Raw genomic sequence first — 19,769 nt, 5'->3', positions numbered from 1 at the left:
CAATACGGCCTTATCTGTGTTTAAATACATTCATAGCTTATATAACCGAGTATATTATAAGAACAGTATTCAGTCCCCCAATCTCCCACTCAGTACAATGGTGCAATACCTGACTGAAACCAACTTTCTTAATTGCCAAGAAGTCTGGAGGGAGGTTTAACTCTGTATTTGGTTGTCAATGTTAAGATTTTCTGCTGTTCATTCCATACCCCACAATGGTTTCGGCTTATGTGAAGTATCACATTTCTGAGTAATAAGAGAACTTAGAGTTTTTGCTTAAAATAAACCATAATGATATGGCATTTTCCTTCATTTTACCATTTTATAAAATATATGCTAGAATTTTTTTTGAATGTGCTTAATCCAAAATTCAGTTTCCATTGCAATCATTTCAGAAAATGTGTAGTTTTCTAAAAAGATAAACATTCTGTGAGGTTTGTAAGTAGCAAGGAAATAATATTGTGCTCCCACTAGGAAGGAGAATTGTTTCTTACTACAACAAATAGAAGATCGGAGTTGTATGAGTATTAGGGATAGAAACTATATTATTTCAGCAATTTGTAAATAGCAGATAAATTACTCGTGCAGGTTTATATCTTTCTCTGTAAACTATTTTGTCTTCGTTTGGTCTTGGGGGTTTTTCTTGTTTGTTTTTTTGAGACAGGATCTCACTCTTTCACCCAGGCTGGAGTGCAGTTGGGATCACAGCTCACTGCAGCCTGGAACTGCTGGGCTCAAGTGATCCTCCTGCCTCAGCCTCGAGTAGCTGGGACTACAGGTGTGCACCACCACACCTGGCTAATGTTTTTGTTTTTTGTAGAGACGGGGTCTTACTATGTTGCCCTGGCCTCAAACGATCCTCCTGCTTCAGCCTCCCAAAGTGCTGGAATTACAGGCATGAGCCACCACACTCACCTTTGTGTGTTTTATTTCACCTAAAATTCTTCAATAAATGGCCCTTGTTGAGTTCTTAGATTCAGATTTTACTTATCTTTCAATAACCAGGAAAAAAAAACTAATACGTTGAAAAATTGTCACATGCCAGGTGCTTTCTGCTGTGCTACTTCATTTTACCCTGTTAGATAGGTCATATTGTACTCATTTTCTTAAATAATGAAACTCAGTCAAGGTTCATACTCGTTCCGTGCTGCACATCTTTCTCGGGTGATCCTTAAATTCTGACTTGAAACTGACCTGGCCTTTAGCAGGTGGGAGATGTAAGCCAGGGAGCCTCGGGCCCTGATGGTTCCTGTATGATCTCTAAGTCTTTTTTTTTTTTTTTGTTAATGTCACAACCTACTGTCTGACAGCCACTGGTCAACGATAAAGTCTTCCTTAATCTGTTTTCCTACGAGCTCCTTTAGACTTTTTGGCAAAGCTATCCACTTAGTTTGTAACCGTTTTTAGCCATGGCGACCCTGATGCAAGATCCTCCCCACCACCGAGCAAGCGTGACGCCCAGTTAGGTTTCGAGTTTCTGCCTCCGGTCACAGCGTTCCTGTGCTCTGGCCCTTCAACCCTTCCACAAAGAATTTTGTAGGGGAAGGGAAAGGTTAAAGCCCAAGGTCTTAGCATTCCAGGAGATTCTTTGTAAATATCAAACAACCTTATTTCTATGCTCTTTTCCAGACAGAAACTCTTAGCTTTATTTTTATGTCTCTCTGGCTCAAAGCAATCTGCAAGTAGGGATACAAAATAATAACTTGATGGAGTTTTTCAAAAGGACCAAACATCAGATATGATGAAAAGAAATAGTAGATAAATGAGTCAATTCTCAGCATATTGAAACTCTTTTTACTTTGTTTTTCCATGTTGCCAGACTGACTCACAGAACCAGAGTCTGGAAGCCCACAGGGCCTTACCTTAAGCTGATTAAAATCATAATACTGTACATTTCTGCAGAACTTTATAATCTCCAACACGCATTCACTTTTGCCATAATTATCTTGTATCATCTCGTCTAGCTTATTAAATATTATTGTCATTCAAGAAGCAAACCAGAGAATTATGGTTTATATTCCAAAGGGTCACTCCTATACCCCAAGAAGATGAATACAAATAATATATAAAGATATCTACTCTTTTCTTTGAAAACTTTCTTGGTTCCAGTAACATTGGGCATACCCAGGCCCAGAGGTTGGGTTTACACCATTCTCCAGGATAAAAGGAATCAGGGCTCCTTGGAGGAATAGCTGATTCTAGGGCTGGAGCAAGGCAAATACAAGAGGAGCCAGAGCATCTTATAGTGCCAGAAAGTTTGTGCCCAGAAATATACACAGTGATGGGCGTGTACGTCACAGGGAGTCAGGAGCCCACTAAAAGCTTTCAGTGGCCAAAGTTGGGACAGTTTGAACTATCAAATGAATAACTTGCTTTTGGAATATAATACAAAGGATGAGATATGTATCCATGAGTCCATGCTAATGTAAATGATTAAGTAAATACATGAATGGAGTAGAATAGAATAAACAAATCTCTCATGGAGAAGAATTTCAAATAATGTACATAGATGCTCCCCCCTCAAGCAAGTGGCGCATAGCTCCCCACCCCTCCAGCGTGGGCTGTGCAGAGTGGAGCGACTTCCTTCCACAGGGCACAGTATGGAAAGGGGAACGGAGGAGTCACTTACAGGGGAGAAACCTGACAAACGCTCCCTCCGCCGGGAGATCGGGGTCAACCTCAGCAGTGATAAGTCACGTGGGTAGTACGTACCCTTGATACGATGCGATGAGAAGGGCCCTTCACCTCTGTGGTCTTCCTCCCCGAAACCCCTTCACCTCTGTGGTCTTCCTCCCCGAAACCCCTTCACCTCTGTGGTCTTCCTCCCCGAAACCCATAGCTCCGTCTCATGATGAGGAAAACACAGACAGACCAAAGCGAGGACATTCTACAAAACACCCGATCGGTGTTCCTCAACACTGTCAAGCTCATCGGAAACAAGGAAAGTCTGAGAAACTATCCCAGCCTAGAGGCCTCAGGAGACATGACAGCTACGTGTAGCGTGGTCTCCTGGATGAGATACTGGAACAGAAAAAGTACATTAGGTAAAGACGAAGGCAGTCCGAGTAAAGTATATCTTTAGTGACTATTCTATCAATATTGGTTCATTACTTGCAACAATTGTGCCACAGCAATGTAAGATACTAATAATGGAACTGGCTGAGTGTGGCAAATACGGGAACTCTCTGTGCTATCACAGCGTTTCAGTACATATACAACTATCCTAAAATTAAAAGTTTACTTAACAACAAAAAACCTCCTTGGGAAGATTTTCGGTAATGACTCGGCCCACCCCGTGACTCTGTTGCCGCGTTTCCTGCTCCCTGGCAGCCAGGGGCGGGGTGCAGGGGCACCGGGCACAGAACGAGGCATCAGGTCGCAGCTCACTGTAAATGCTGTGAAAACTCGTTAGCATTTATCCTGAGGACCAGAGAAGCCATTTGACGGTATTCTTCAGGCAAGTAGTGACAAGATCAAATTGATGTTTTACATTATCCGCGGGCTGTGGGGACAGATGGATTAGGAGGGGGCAGGGGTAAGGTTTGATCCGAGAAGGCCCCTTGCTGATGGCAGTAACCTGGTGAAAGGTGAGGGTGGCCGGGACCACAAGAGCGGGCAGTCGGATGAAAAGAAGTTGACTGAGTAAAGAAAGATTTATGACTCGAAATCGACGACTCTTGGGATTGATTTGGCGCAGGAATGAGTGAGCAGGGTGTCAAGCATGATCCCAGTCTCCCCTCGCCATAGCTGCTGGGAGATGGTCATGTGGTTGTGGCAGCAGCTGTATGAGAAAGAACAGGACAGGAATTGAGACGCATGAGTAAGGCCCGCTGCCTGACACGATGCAGCCACCGTGGAGAAATCAGCCCAGGAAGCTCTCGGGCCAAGGGCTTCAATTCCTGAGTGACTGCAGCGACCCTGCAGAGAACGGGCTATTGGAAGCCCCTCTGCCCACATGGTTCTGAGGGTGGGAAACTCGCCTCTTCACAAAGAAGCTCATTTCAATTTTAGACACTCTAATTGACAGAATGACACATTTATGCAAATTGACCCAAAATATTTTGTCCACTTTGAAAGTTTAATGTCTTGTTGACGGCATCTTAGGTAACAAGTGTTGATGCTTTTATTGTTTTTTAATAACCTGATTACTAATCTAATAGCCCAAATGTGCTGAGCGTGGGGCTTTACTGCTGGTGTTTTTGCACGGTACAAACATGATGGCAATCAAGGAGCAATAAGCCCTGTCTGTCAGCAGAAATGCAGCTGACATTTAAAGTAAGAAAGCTAAATAAACAGTCATTGTTCAACACCAGCTTGACTGATTTTCCCTATTGTCAAGCATATACAAAGTTACTTAAACAGAAAAGGCATTTTACATTGTTTTATAGCACTGGAAATTAGTGGTAGTTATTACTTTCAGTTTTAAAACATGCAGTTAACATTTAATCATGCAATGTGAGTAATCCCTAAATATTGGCGCCGGGTGGCACAGCTGGCTTGCCCAGCACTGTATGCGAGCAGTAAGTGCACGCTGCCTTTGCACGCTTACTCCTGAGTCTGTTTTTTAGAATGTCTCTTTGCTTTTCATTTTTTCAGTCAAGTGAGATTTTCAAGGGAGAGATAAGCATTAACACATGACAGATTCTGCCTGACTTAGCCAGCACCTGTGCCCCCTGGGCATGGAGGCTCCACACAAATAAATTCCAGAATGTCTCAAAGGACTTGGGCCTTGGCTTGGGCCAAGTGCCCACCCCAGGGAGTATTTTACATTCGTGAGTGACTTAGGAGGAAATCCCCTCATGCAGATGTATTAAATGTTAAAAGATAAGATGATTTAAAACTACCAGCATGCCAAGCAAAACTATGCTGTTGGAAGTATTAATAAATCCTTCTGATGAATTCTGATGGGTTGCTCAGAAGTTTAGGAATATAGAGTCTCCTCATTTCCCCTGTAGTGAGAGCGGCCTCCCCTGTCACTCTGCCCCCTTGATCTGCTTTGCTCTCTGTTCATAGCACATGTTTACTTCCTGACATAATTTCAACATTTCATTTGTTGGTTCATGGTCTCTGCCCCTCAATAAAGTCTAAGCTCTTCGAGGGGACGGAAACTGACTGCCGTGTTCACAGCTGTATCCACAGTCCTGGTTGCAGAGCTGGGCACACAGGCATTCAATCAATATTTGTTACCTGAGTGAGCGCATGGATGTCAAATGCAAGATCAAATGTTTCTTGTGCCATAAAAAAAGTTGTGATTATCAGAATGGGAACAGGTTTTCATTTGCCTGGTTCTGGAAATGTTTTTATTACATAAATATTTCTACAAAGTTCTTTAATGTAAAAGAAAATCTCTGTGCATAGCAAAGGTGCTCTGTACACCCTTGTTTAGTGTGGCCTTTCCCCTTCCTGCCATCCCACTCTTCCTCCTCCTGTCATCAAGCCTGCTCCAATGTCTGCATGTCGGCGCTGCCTCTGACCTGCCCCTGCCACCTGGTCAGCCTCCTCCCCACCACACCCACTCAGCAGCCTTTGCCTCAAGTTGTCCTTGAAGCCTTTGGCCTCTAACACCTTCTTTTGATGTCTCATCCTCCACCCAGGGACCGTGTGTGTGTGTGTGTGTGTGTGTGTGTGTGTGTGTGTTGGCCTCAGGAAGTACTTGCTTTTAGCCCCATCACCACCATAGCCGAAGGCTGAAACAGCTGTCCAGATACTCTTCTCTTAAAATGTATTGCTTCCAGGTCCTTAGGTTAGTGGCCAGTGAGTACTCTGAGAGAATGAAAATAGTCTTGTGTTAATTGTCAATGATAGTAATTCATTTAAGCTTAGCATACATTTACTGAGTACTGACTGCTAACCAGGCATTTAGGGAACACAAAAATAAATAAGAATAATATTACATATGGGCCAGGTACAGTGGCTCACGCCTATATTCCTACCACTCTGGGAGGCTGAGGCAGGAGGATCACTTGAGGTCAGGAGTTCAAGACCAGCCTGAGCAAAAGCAAGACCCTATCTCTACCAAAAATAGAAAAAATTAGCCAGGTGCGGTGTTGCACACTTGTCCCCACTAGTGAGGAGGGTGAGGCAGGAGGATCTCTTGGGCCCAGGAGTTTGAGGTTGCATTGAACTATGATGATGCCACTGCACTCTACCCAGGGCCACAGAGTATACTACTTGCTGTGTACATTTGATGGGTCTCTTTTGCATTTGTGTAGCCATTTGAGATAATGTGTCCAGAGTGTGACTTTATTTGAGGTCTGGGAGCTTTTATTTTTCCCCAAGTCAATATCTTATGGTAGACTCATTCCAAAGAATATATAACTATTCCATTTTCAACATATGCTACCTTCTAAAAGGAATGCAGATAATATTCTTTCAGTGCTTTGATTACTTAATGGAAACATCATAAAATGTTCTTCAAAGATGGTCATTACAGATGGCGTTTGAACATGTGGTTACAAATGTGTGCTGTCGGCAGTGGGCTAAAAACAGGTCAGAAAAGCAGATGTGATTTCCCCCAAGCTCTGGGTCTAGATTCTTAGTTTTCCTGCTTGACACCTGAAGCACTGAGCTGCAAGGGCTGAGGAAATGAGGGGTCCTGGGTACCTAGGCAGGGCTGATGTTGGAGATACACTGACGGATTCACATTTAAAAGATACACTAATAAGAGGGTGAACAATAGTAATAACCATAGAGATATGCAGGAGATTTTAGTTGAAGAATTGAAATTGACATTTGCTAGCCAGCTCTCGTTTGAAATGTTGCCAGAGTACATAGGGACAGGAACATTTCTCTTGGTTTAACTGGATCATTTCCTGAAAGATCATTTACAAGATATCTTCTGTTTATTTGAATCTATTCAACTATCTCTAAAAGAAACTTTTTTCTTTTGACTATTAAGTAACTATTAATAACAAAATTAGATTAATGAATTATCATACCTAAGCCTGATTTTCTTTTATATTTAATAGTTCATCTTTACATTAAAGTTTTTTATAGAATAATCCCTGTTTAATCTCAGAGTTTGCACGCTGCAAATATTTGAACAGCATTATCGAGTTCTTTTTCTAACCCATCACATAAGTTAGAGTGTGTCAGGTAGGACATTACAGTACTAAATGTGTGTTTGGTTTGATTAAGCTATAGAGTCAGGAGAAAGGCCAGCCTCCACTTATATTTTCCCTTCGAGCAGTTTAAACAAAACTGAGCTTTAAAAAAATGCTTAAAATCCTAAGTCGTACATTCAAAATAATTGGAAATTCAGCACTAGACTTATTTTTGTCTTCCTTTTCATGTACATGCATTTCACGTTAGGATAGGGATTTTATTAAAATGCCCAGTAGCCTTGTATACTGATTTTCCAAAGGCAAGTAATACTTATACTGTAACTCTCTCCTGTCCATTCAACTCTAGAAATACAAAAGTAGCAGAAATTAGTTTTACCAGTTAATATCCAGTATAGAGTTACACTAGTAGCAATAACAACAATAATGAGACAATAACAGTAACTACAGCTAAAAGCATTTGTTGAGAGTTTTCAATGTGCCAAGTGCTATGCACATTGCATGTATAATCTCATTTAATTCTCTAAGTGGGGGCGGGGGTAAGTTACCACATGCCTGAGGTCACACAGGAACAAGTGGTGGGACTGGGATTCAGATGTAGGCACTCTGACTCACCCCGTGTGAGCTGGTAATTCCTCAAACTTCTTTTTCAGGTTATACCAGGAAGATTTTGCTTTGGAAATACGTACATGCATATTCATTCCACTGTACTTTTCCCCTTGCTCTTTTACAATTTTTGGCAACTGAATTGCCTTGTCAGGAATACCGCTGATACTCAAGGAAGATATTGTTGAGTTCTCAGGGTAAGATGCCATGAGGACAAATCTGAAAGGTGGCATATGCTGACTAGAATTGGTAAAGTATCCATTGCCTCACATACCGTAAGATGATTTTATAGCAAAACAAGATTTGTTGAATGTGAATGCATGAACGCATGAATGCAGAGCAAATTTTGGAACTTTAAAATACATTCATTGGCAGAAACCTTCCTTTCTTCCACAGCGTAACAGGAATAAACGAGGAAGGCATGTCCTGGAATCAGAGTTAGAATTTAGTGGCTCTAGGATTACGACATAGTTTCAATAATAGAGGTAAATGGCAGCCCGGAATAATAGCCAAGTAAATAGAATCCCTAATCTTTGGCTTGTTCAGATATTTACCCAGCGTAGCCTCTGAAATAGCTGAGAGCTTTTTGGAAGAAAGAGCTAGAAGAGAGCACCTGCATTCTCAAGGCCAAGGCCTCCCTTTTGTAAATGCACTGATTTTTTAAGAGGGTGTGTGCATGTTTAATGTGTGGGTGTGTTTGTTTAAGGAAGACATTGAGCTTCAAAAGGCAAAATGTTTTGTACCCCATAAATGTAATTGTAAATGGGATTATAAATCTGACAATGAAATTAAAATAAACTAGTGCGTAAATAGAGCAAATATGTGGGGCTGTCCTTGCTGGAAACTTCTGTCTAGCACAAGTTCACAGGCTCCACTTCAGTCCCTTCAGTAATTCCACAGAGATATAGCCTCATAGGTGAACGCGACAGATACTAACCCAGCCTAGGCAGCAATAGAGTCTTTTCCAGTTCAAAGGAACAGAGGAATTTCGCTGTCTGACCCATAGTCTGATTTTACCAAGAACCGATTGTAGATAGTGGGAATCCACCTTTAGAAAAGGGTGTGGGTAACCACAGCCTTGTAGCAGAGAAGCACTTCAAAGGGGAGAAGGTGAGTGCTACAATTGCCCTAGGCTTGGGAGAGACAGATCTGGAATGAGGATTCTGATCTCATAAAATTCACTCAAGATTCTTCAAACTGCCAGGCCAGCCTTTGTAGCTGTGACTCTGAATCAGTCTAAGCTGAGTTTGGCACATATAATTATTTCAGCAGCAAATATAGCCATGAACTATTACTATGGATTCTAGAATTGGTGGTGGTTCTGGGAATACTCCGAGCGCCTGCTCACTCGCTCCCATGTGCAGCCACATCCAAGTGCTTGTTGTGTTTGTTTAGCGACCGAGGACAGAGTAGCACGGACAGCGGCACACCTGGGCAAAGCAGAGGCTCTGTCGTAGTACTTTTCATCTCTTCTTTTTTAAAATTGTGGTAAATACCATATGTACCGTACAGTTTGCCATTTTGCGTATTTGTAAGTTGCAGTTCCGAGGCATTCGCAGTGTCTCGCACCCACAGTGCTGTGCAGCCGTCACCACTGCCCAACTTCCCAGCTTCTCCGTCATCCCAGTGACAACCCTTCTGTCACAGCTCCTAGCAGGTAGAAAAATGGATTGATTTTAGTTACATCTTTTTGTTCCCTTTGTAGATAAACAGTTATCTAATAAAAAAAAGCAGATGGCAAAAGAAGAAAAAAGTAAACTGAGCAGTGATTCATGAGCTGGATAATTAGCTTTTAGCTCATGATTGTGAGTTTTATGATAGTGTCCTGAATACTTAACCATAGACCGATGTTTTGAAATTCAACCTGTGCAGAAATAATAGGCAACCTCAGCCTTCAACTCTTGAACTGGGAAGTAGGTTTTTATAAACCTCTGGGTCTGATTGTTATTATTGCCAGTTACTGAGCATTTCTGTGTGCTAAATGCTCTATCGTATTTAATCCTTGTAACAATCTAGCAAAGTAGATGACCTTATGCCAATTTTGTGGACTTCAAACATTATGCTAAACTCTAACATTTTACGTTTACTCAGATTGGCTCTAGCAGAAACCAGGCTTAGGAAGTTACGTGACTGGTCTGAGGTCCCTTAACCAGTTAGTTAACCCAGGGTAATCACTTACCAAACCCTTATGCTAACTAACAATCAGGATGTATTGCTTTCTTTAGAGCCGCCTAAAGTTTATTTAGAAAAGGAAGAATTTATTTTTTCTCTCTGTTACTTCTTAGCACCCCTTCAAAGGAAAACTTTATATTCTCAGAAGAGGAGAAGTAGACTTAAATTGTAAGTTATATTAATAGAACTTATTGTAGGACTAGGTAATGGTCGTGCCCCTGAGGCTGTTCAGTGAGCCGCAGGAGGGTCACTCTGCCGGCTTTCACAGCGGGGGCTGTTGTCCCAGTAGGGCATCCCCCAGGACATTCCCTTTTAAGAGCCTGAGGCTCTTCTTGGTTGACCAGACTGTCTTCTAAGTAAATGATACCATTGACCTTCAATATAAACCTGGATGATGGCACTTAATTCATTTAAACCAAGTCCAATGCTGTGGCTGAAATGCAAGGATACGATCAGCTTTTGGCTTTGATGAGCGGTTTGTCCCAGCCATCTCGGCCTCTAGATGCCGGTCACTCCTGGTTCAGGGCTGCATTCACCTGGCCCCCAGGTGCAGAACACCCAGGCCTCCTGTCTCCTAGCAGCCTTGGACACCCGGTCCATGAACTTCTCTTGCACCTTTGAAACCCACAAGCAAGGGTGTTTCCTTTCCCGACTCCACAAGGAAAGAGAGCCAGTTTCAGGAGGACCCACAGACTATGAGAACAGTCCTCTGCCCCTTCCCATCCCCCTCACACCTCCTGCCACACCCCGATCAGTCTCCGTGGCAGTGAGTCACTCTTCTCCCCCTTTTGGCCAGGAATAGCCCCTGCTTCCCCCTGAACTTGAGGAGGAGAAATCTGGCATTAAAGCTTGCTTGTGTATCACCTGGACTTCATGAATCAGAGGACAGACAGGAGTCATTTAAATGAAAAAAAGAAAACCCGCTTCTAATGAAAACCCTGGGTCCAAAGCTGGTCCTTGATCAAACAAAAACATCAATGTTCCCTAGACATCATTAAATCTCTTTTAGTAACTTGTGAACTGATTTTTTTTTTTATCAACTGAGAATTCTCTTAAAAGAAATAGAACCAACTCTGGCTTACCAAAGCAGAAAAGGAATTTTCTTGAAACAATATGGAGAAGGCCACAGAGTCAGAGGGAGAAGTCAGAGCACGGCCTGGGAAGAGCAGCTCGGGGGTCCAGGCAGAGGGAACCGGTGTGTTCTTCAGGGTGCTGGTGCCAGGATGGGTCGGTTCCAGTCGTCTACAGACCTTTTTTCACTCGCTCAAGACTCCAGTTCCCAGCAGACACTCTGTCTCCCCCGCTGGGCGAGGTGACAGCCAATAGGACGCGCTGATGGGTAGTTCATCAGGCTGGATTTGCTGGCCCACTGCAGGACGCCTCCACTTGGGAACTGTTGACACTTGGGGACCAGATAAGTTTCTGTTGTGGGGGCCTAGCCTGTGCTCGGTGGGACGGTTCTAGAGGCGTAGCACTAGTAGCACCTCTTCAGGGTAAAAATGAAAAATATCTTCAGATCTTACCAGATGTCTCCTGAGTGACAAAAATCACCTTTATTTGAGGACCGCTGCTCTAAAGCGAAACCTTTCCTCTACCCAGAAGGGAAATGGGTGCTGGGTGGTGGAAACAAGCAACAGCCATCAGGCCTCTTCTCTGTGGCCCTGTCTGGCCTGTCCTTGTTCCCGACTGTCACCCAGCCTGCAGTCTGTGTGCTGGCCAGCTCCACGCAGCTCTGCCTCTCAGACTCGCTCTCTGCCCCTCACATGCCCCTTCTCAGGCCGTACCCATCGTGCCCCCGCACCCTGGCTGTGCCTCATACACACCTTTGTTTTACATGACCAGTTATGTATTTTCATGGTTTTCTCCCCAACTGATGAACTTCCTGAGAACAGAAATTGTGTCTCACTCATACCTGTGCGTCTGCTGTCTCCAGCACACGGTGCTGGGCACGCGAGTACTTAGTAAACTTTGCTTTTAATAAATGCTGCGCATACTTTCAGTGTGAAGTGGAATGAGGCGTGGTCATGCCCCTGCTTGCTGTTGCGTTCAGGGAGCGTGGTGTTCGGGCAGAGGCGCTCCTGTCAGAACCCTAAAGGCAAGGCCCAGGTCTGTGGGAAGTCGAGACCTAAGCAGTCCCGTCCGCCTTTCTGCTAAGAGTCACCCTACGAAGACTCTGCTCTAGCAGAATTCACGACCTCCCCACAGACTGCCGGTGCCCAGGCTGGCTTCTGGTGTCTTCCCTGCACAGGCAGCTGCTCCTGGCGCCCTCTGAGCTCCTGCTGGACTGAGGTTTGATTATTGTTCTCAGCTCAGAAAGTCAGGGTTGCTCCATGGAAGAAGCTGCTTAGATGACGTTTCTGAGCTTTCCTCATAAAAGAGCCAATAATCAATTAACACAAAGCACTGTATTCTAGGGCGTTTCTAGTAATGAAAATATATCCTGCTTTTTCATTTTTTAAATAAAAATACTGCTCTAACCTCCAAAGGCTGCCTTCCCTCTGGGAGTCTTCATGAGCAAGCCCAGAGCCACAGCCCCGTGCAGCCCCGCGCCTGTACCCCGGCCCTTTCTGGCCGCCTCCCTCTCCCCACAGATCAGCAGGTTCCCAGGTAACGCCAGTGATACTCGTCTACACTTTTAGACCCAACAGATCATAATTTTTATAAGCTAGAGTCCCAATAATTTTTATATATAATATTTTCCTAATAAAAAGTGATTTATTTTATTTTTATTTATTTATTTATTTTTTTTTTTTTTTTGCCTGCCTTAAATTCACATTAGGCACTCAGGCACAGGTAGAGAGGATGGATGAACGAGTGAATGAATGGAAAACCCTTACAAAGTTTCCACTAATGGTCACCTCATTCATCCTTTGTCTGTCTTTAAAGTTTGATCAGGCCCAGCCATAGTTTTATTTTATGGCACTCTTGGTTGGTGTCAAGCAGTATATGAAATAGACTCAGAGAGGAGGTGAAACCATTCTACTTCTCTTCCAAGGCTTAAAATAATTCTAACGTTTTTTAATTGCCCTGGTAATCCCCTGCATTCATGAAATTAAATGACACACAAACCATTTCACCGCGGGCACTTAGCAGAGGGAGCCAGAGTACGATTCCGCCTTCGCGAGGCTGGCTCGGAGGCGTATCCGGCTGGCACCTAGCTGCTCTCAGTCATGTTTTCAAATAATTGCGTTAGTCGTACATCCAAAGAGACATTCGGGGGTAAAGAGTTTAGGCCATGAGTATGTTGATTTTTAAATGAAGGTCTGGTAAGATTTTATACTTATTATATATTACAAGATAATAGGGCGTGAACTTGCAGCTTTGTATACATATCGAACTCATCCTGGAGCTGACAGAAATTCTTGCTGGTGGAAGCATAGAAATACGCACAGTTAGGAGCTTGCAAGGGATTCCCACTGATGCTTGGAGGCTACCCAGAAAACATCCTTAAGCACAAAACTCTGGGGCACTTTTTCTTCCAGTATCACACCAAGACATGAACTCCAGCAGCAGCCGAGCATTGTGAGCACCGTGTCCTGAGAGGAAGAGGCTCTCGGTCGTGACATAAGTGCCTGGTCACACTAGTGTCCCATCAGAGCTGGGCAGAGTCACTGTTGGCAGTATCATACTACTGCCCTGCCAGCCAAAGCCAGCGTTCTCTGTCCTCTCCTTTCAGTTTGATAGTCACATAGTGTGACTGCTCGTGTTGTACTCTGTAGGTCAGAAATGGAATCACCCAAGAAACCAGACCCTTTGGCCCCGTCTCCAAGGCAGTAAGGGCACCACTAGTAAGTTGAGTACACATGGTCATGGCATCAGGAAGCAGTGAGACCTTTTCTTCAAGATTCCTCCACACATTTAGGTTTTGTCACATGAAGGACGCTGATATTTAAAAATGGTCCTTTATAGAATATATATTACTTGGACAGAATTTCAGGGCATGTGGCAATATGTCATGGTGCTTTCAGATCACGGCCTCTGGAACCAGACCGTCAAAGTCCAAAATAACAAAAACAAACAGTATCAAAAAACAACTCTAAGAGTTTCGTGACCTCTCTTCGCCTCTGTTTTCTTATTTGTAAAGCTAGGTCCCTTCCAGGTGTGCTTTGAGGAGCTGATGGGCCAGTACTCCCGGCACGGTGCCTGGCTCATGGTCCGTGCGCCATGGCGGCTGTCATCGTGCTGTGCGTGGTGTGGACGGCAGTCTCCCCATGAGCCCTACCTAGACCAGCGGTCTGCCTGAGGGCCACATCCTCCTGCACCGTGTCTCTGTCCTCACTTTATTTCCAGCTTGATGCCAACAGTCGCTAAGGAGAATAGCACACCGTGCAATTTGGAAACCCTTACCGCTTCCAGAGTCAGTCTTGGAATCTTTTTGATATCATAATTTATTTTAGTCAGGCTTGGAATAATTACCCTCGTACTTCAGGGTTATGAAACATGCTAGTCTGAGCAGAGCAGTCAGAATGAAAATGTTCTGGCTTGTACCATCTTTTATTAGCCCATTTGCCTCTCAGGTAAAATGAGGAGAGGCATAAATTAAATCAGCATTCTTTAACTACTTATTATATATAATCTGTCCCTCTCAGCAGGGCAAGTAGGTGAAACTCCACTGCCTGCTTTCCTTTTGTGGACGAATATGTGCAGTGCCTGGTCACACTAGTGTCCTATCAGGGTTGGGCAAAGCCACTGTTGGCAGTATCATTAATAGTTGCAAACTTATGGCCTATTTGTTTGAGTCCTTTTGGCAAGATCCCTCCATTTGCCCCGAATGTGGGTGATTTCCACAGTGAAATGTGTTTGTCAGCTCCACCCACTTTTGGAGTTAACAGCTCCAATCTGGTTCCCAGAGGCACCTAAGAAAGTGCAAATCTAATCATCACCCCTTTAAAATTGAGACTTGAAGGCCAAGGGGGACATCTTTGTCCGTTTAAGGAAAAAAAAAAAAAGCTTTCCTGGAAATTTTTGACTATACCAATATATAAAAGCCAACTTCAAGTCTTGTTATTTGTGGAACATTGAGTTTTCTTTTAATTCTCTGTGTAGGGCTTAGGTCGTGTCAACACTCGCAAAGCATTTCAATCTAATTGGAGCGAGGACGCCATAACGACGTGCCCAGAGTATTCTTGACCAGGAGCTGTTCTTTATTCCTCATTTCCTCCTTTTTGAACCTGCATTTTTAGCAATCACATTGCGTACAAAATCACCAAACCATTTAGCTGTAACCATATTTTATATTTTTCTCTTGTTGCCACAGTCGCCATTCTCTGAGGTGGCACGGATCGTTTAAGGTGGGAAACTGGAGAAGGACAGGTACTAGTTAGGCCTGTCTGCCCGGAAGGAGAGAGCAAGGTCATGCTTATGTTGGCAGTTTGCTGAGCTGAAGTGAACCACTTCAAAGGAACAGGATGGCCACACTTACCTGAAGAGGTTGGCTCTGAATAAATGGTTTTACCTTCCGACAGCTCCAGTCATTTAATTACAAACGACCAGTCATGTAATTATAGAAATGTTTTAAATAGTAAAAGGAAGAAAATTGTGTGATAGGTTAGCACATTTCATTGAAAGCCATGTTTAAATACTTTCCCTACAAATGTTCTTTGTATCAAGAAACTGGCACATAGGAAATGCATGAAACCTGATTTATAATGAGATTGAGTCTACTTAAGTCATAACCTTCTTCCAGAAGGTGCAGTATAAGCTGTGCTGCTCTAACGATGAGAGACTCAACATTTCTATCATTAGTTACACAGCTGGACCAGAAGTGAGTTCTGCATTCTTCCATAGGGATTATTTTACTGTGAAAAAGAAAATTGTGTTTTGAACTTCAGTTGAACAAATAAGAGCATAGAAGTGAAATTCTCTTCCAGTAACTGGCCTTTATTTTTCAGATATTTCCTAAGATGGAGCTATTAGCATTTGAACTTGAAAGAAGATGAAAATATTTTGGTCTGCAGTTGAAAATATTACAATATTTTACTGTTCTCAGCTGTACCAGGTCTAGTTAGTGGCTTTCAAGTATGCATTTGGACCTGCTGTGTTCATGTCCACCATATAGACAAGTACTCGGTTTGTTTCCCAAATCGTATGCTTTGCCCAGTGGGGAAAACCAGATCCATGTCTCTAGTCCTAGACCTGTCCCTGCGCTCTGTGTTCTTACTGCCATTGGAAGCCTGGCCATCTGCACGTGGAGCGTCCCCCCGGGGTCCGGCTCCCTGCTCTGCTGGTCACTGTGGTTCAGAGCCTCAGGGCCATATAGTACTGTTCCTCTCCCAGAGTCCCCTCTAGCCTTCCCCTGCCCCACCAGACACTGTGGTCAGCACACATTGTGCATTTTCCCACTTCTGTGCCTTTCTTATGGCGTCCCTTCTGCCTTAAAGGCTCTAATTTCGTCCTAAATCCTCCCCATCTTTTAAATTTCTGCACAGATCCCTTCTCCACAAAACCTTCTGAATCTCTCCGTTGGAATTTGTTGTTTTCTTTTCTCCAGCTGACTGCACTTTGTATTCTATTAACATCCACTGTTTATCTCTTTCCAATTTTTTAATGTTAAAAATTTTCCACCATTCAGAAAAGTTGAATGAATAGCATGGTAAACACTAATACACTTGCCATTTTGATTCTATAATTAACATTTTACTGTATTTACATCTGTCCCTCTATCTGCCCATCAATCTGTCATATATTTTTATGTGTTTCAAAGTTAGTAGCAGACATCAGTACATCTACCCCTACATAGTTCTCAATGTATAGCATTAACTAGAGTTCAATCTTTGTTTACTTCTTTTTAGGTAAAATTCTTACACTGTATCTTAAATGTACTGTTTGATAAGTTTTATTGCATGTACACTGTTTTAGAACTCAAATCACTATCCAGATGGGGAACACACCGTCACACCAGAGAGCTCCCTCATGCCGCTTCTCCGTTGATTTCAATATCCACTCCCACAAGCAACCGTGGTTCTGATTTTTTTTTTTTTTTTACCATAGATTAGTTTGGCCCATTTTTGAACTTCATATAAATGAAATCAAATGGTGTGTTCTCCTTCATGCAAGGATTCCTTCTCTCAGTGTAATGTTTTTGAGATTCATCCATGCTGCATGTCTGAGTAGTTTATTTCTTTTTGTTGCTGAGTAATATTCCATTATATGAACATATCACACCCATATCCTATTAATGAAAACTCGTGTTGTTTCCAGTATGGGGTTGTACAGGTCCTTTCTTGGTTGACATGTGCTTTCATTTCTCTTGGGTAAATACCTAGGAGTGAAGTTGCTGGGTTACATATAGGGCAGGTTTATGTTTAGTTTTATAGAAATTGCTAGACTGTTTTCTAAAGTGGTTTATCATTTTAACCTTCACCACAGATGTATGACAATATAGGTTGCCCACAGCCTTGTCAACATGTGGTGGTGTTAACCTTTTTAATTTTAGCTGTCCTGGTGGGTGTATTGCAGTATCTCATTGTGGGTTCTCATTTCCCTGATGACTAATGATGTTGAGTATTTTCTCAGTGCCTATTAGTTGTGTTATTTATTTGGATATCTTCTTCTGTGAAAGGTCTGACCTTGTGAAGGTCAAATTTTTTGTCCATTGGTAATTTTTAAAAATCTTTGTATGACGACGGGTTGAAGGAGTTCTTTATATATTCCAAATGCCAGTCCAGTGTGAGATGTATGTTTTGTGAGTATTTTTCCCACTCTGTCATTGCCTATTCATTACCTTAATGGTTTCTTTTAAAGAGTGGGCATTTTTAATTTTGATGAAATGTAACATACTATTTTTTTCTTTTATGGTTATTGTTTTCTATGTCCTAAGAAGGTTTGCCTACTTCAAAGTCACAAAGATATTCTGTGTGGACTTTTTTTTAGACACTTAATTTTAGCTTTTACAATTAGGTCTGTAACCATCTCAAATTAATTTTTATATACGGTATGAGGTAGGGGTCAAGGTTACTTCCCCCCCACCGCATATGGATACCCACTTTTGCACACCTTCAGGAGTGTGTTCTTCTCACCCTTGTATTGTAACTTAGCCTGCCCATCTCTGTGAGCCCACGAGCTGACCTGACCCTTTACACACAGCAAATGTTCAATATGTGTTCACTGAATTACATTAAATAATGATTCAGAGACCTATAGAGGATTCTGGCAGTTTTTTAATGTCTTAATGTTGAAAGTAGTTTTATAGGATCCATCCCCCACAAATTAAATGTCAGCGTATAGAGTCTGTTCAATCCTTGAGTTAGCATTTTCTGCCAAGAATAAGGTTGATCGCTTGAATCTTTGTCCTTGGTTTCTTTGGAGTGAAGAAGGGTGAAACATTCGGCTTTTTATTGAATTCTTTTTTTTTTTTTTTTTTTTGAGACAGAGTCTTGCTCTGTTGCCCTGGCTAGAATGCAGTGGTATCATCATAGCTCACTGCAACCTCAAACTCCTGGGTTCAAGCGATCTTCCTGCCTCAGCCTCCTGAGTAGCTGGAACTACAGACACGTGCCACTGTGCCCTGCTAATTTTTCTATTTTTAGTAGAGACAGGGTCTCACTCTTGCTAAGGCTGGTCTCAAACTCCTGAGCTCAAGCAATCCTCCCGCCTCAGCCTCCCAGAGTGCTAGGATTACAGGTGTGAGCCACCGCGCCCGGCCTGAATTCTTAATATATGCTAGATATGGTGCCTCATTGTTTTCTAGTACATCTTCTTGTTTTATCTTTGTAGCAACCTTGTATGTTAGGTGAGGAAATTTGAGTACCAGAAATTTTAAGTGATTTCTGCATTATGCCATTAGTAAGTGGCAAAGGTAGGAGTTCTCTAGGACAGAGAAATCTGGAGGAAAGCCAATAACTTGATTCTGATACAAGATTTCTGTAAAATAATTAACACTTGGTTGACTGTGAAGTGGGTAAAATTTGATAATAAAACTTGATAAGTAATTAAATTCATTAAATTCCAAATCATCCTCGTCAAAGATAGCTAAAAAATTTAGTCTTCTAATATCACTCCAAGTGTATAGTCATATATGCAAAAGTAAAAACCCTTGGGAAGTATATTTGGGCCTAAATCTCTAAACTAAGTTGTGAGTAGACAGCGAAAGTGCATTAAAATTATAAATAGCTTCAGGGCCTTCACTCTCCCCATGGCTTTATGAAATGTCCTTATGATCAGGTCGTGGAGCCAAACTGTTATTTCACAAAGCCAGAACATTCCCTTAGTGTAAAGACTTGAATTTGTGTCTTTGTCCCTCCTTACTGTCTCCTGGTGGACGTGGTCGCTGACTTCTCCTTTGTCTGCAGGAATGCTGCAGAAGTGTCCTTCTGTTGATGACTTTGTAAGCGCCCTTGTCTCTGACCTGGATCTGGACTTCGAAACTTTCCTGATGGATTCTGAATAATGGAAACATCCTGAATCTTTTGAATCAAGGTCATGTAGATACTAACTTTGTTATAAATGCTACAGCTGTGAAAACTGGTTTCTCATTTCAGTGTTCACTTCTGTAATGACTTCTGAAAAACTTTAAACTGTTGGAACTTAGAATAAATAATTTGTTTTAATTATGCTGACTTTTCACCTGTTTGGCAAATTTTTGAACATATGGAAATCTCAGCAAGCCAGTAAAAACTACACTTCCACATGGAGATGTTAAACGTAGGGTCTGGGTGTTTCCTTGTTTAACCACTCCCTGGTTGAACTTTGCCCCCTTTCCATTGATCATTGGCACAGTTTGCAGCAATCTTCAGAAAGATTCCACATATAGTCCTTTTAAGAATGATTATCATTTCTTAAGACCACTATACTAGGCTTTGAAAATACACTTCGGTCAGTTACAGCAACCAAGAAACCAAGTGTGATTTCCAAAGTTCTTGTCATTGTCTGAGTGTTTAGGCACTGCACAGATGGACTTGGGACAGAGAGGACTTGAACTGATACTTTTCT

The 19,769-nt window shown here is 42.5% G+C and overlaps 1 protein-coding gene across 1 annotated transcript in view; it reads left to right on the top strand.

Annotated features, from left to right (window-relative positions):
• The window catches only part of MIPEP (mitochondrial intermediate peptidase), a 114,784-nt gene extending 95,394 nt beyond the window's left edge, over nucleotides 1-19,390 (top strand). The window contains exon 19 of the mRNA XM_069467420.1: nucleotides 19,130-19,390. Coding sequence (XP_069323521.1) covers nucleotides 19,130-19,227 — 98 coding nt within the window. The 3' untranslated portion in view covers nucleotides 19,228-19,390. The remainder of the gene's footprint in view (nucleotides 1-19,129) is intronic.
• Nucleotides 19,391-19,769: the final 379 nt, after the last annotated feature.

Source organism: Eulemur rufifrons, chromosome 4 (assembly GCF_041146395.1).
Source record: "Eulemur rufifrons isolate Redbay chromosome 4, OSU_ERuf_1, whole genome shotgun sequence".
Lineage (NCBI taxonomy): Eukaryota > Metazoa > Chordata > Mammalia > Primates > Lemuridae > Eulemur > Eulemur rufifrons.
The sequence above is the reverse complement of the archived record's forward strand: the minus strand, read 5'-3'. Positions and strand labels throughout refer to the sequence as shown.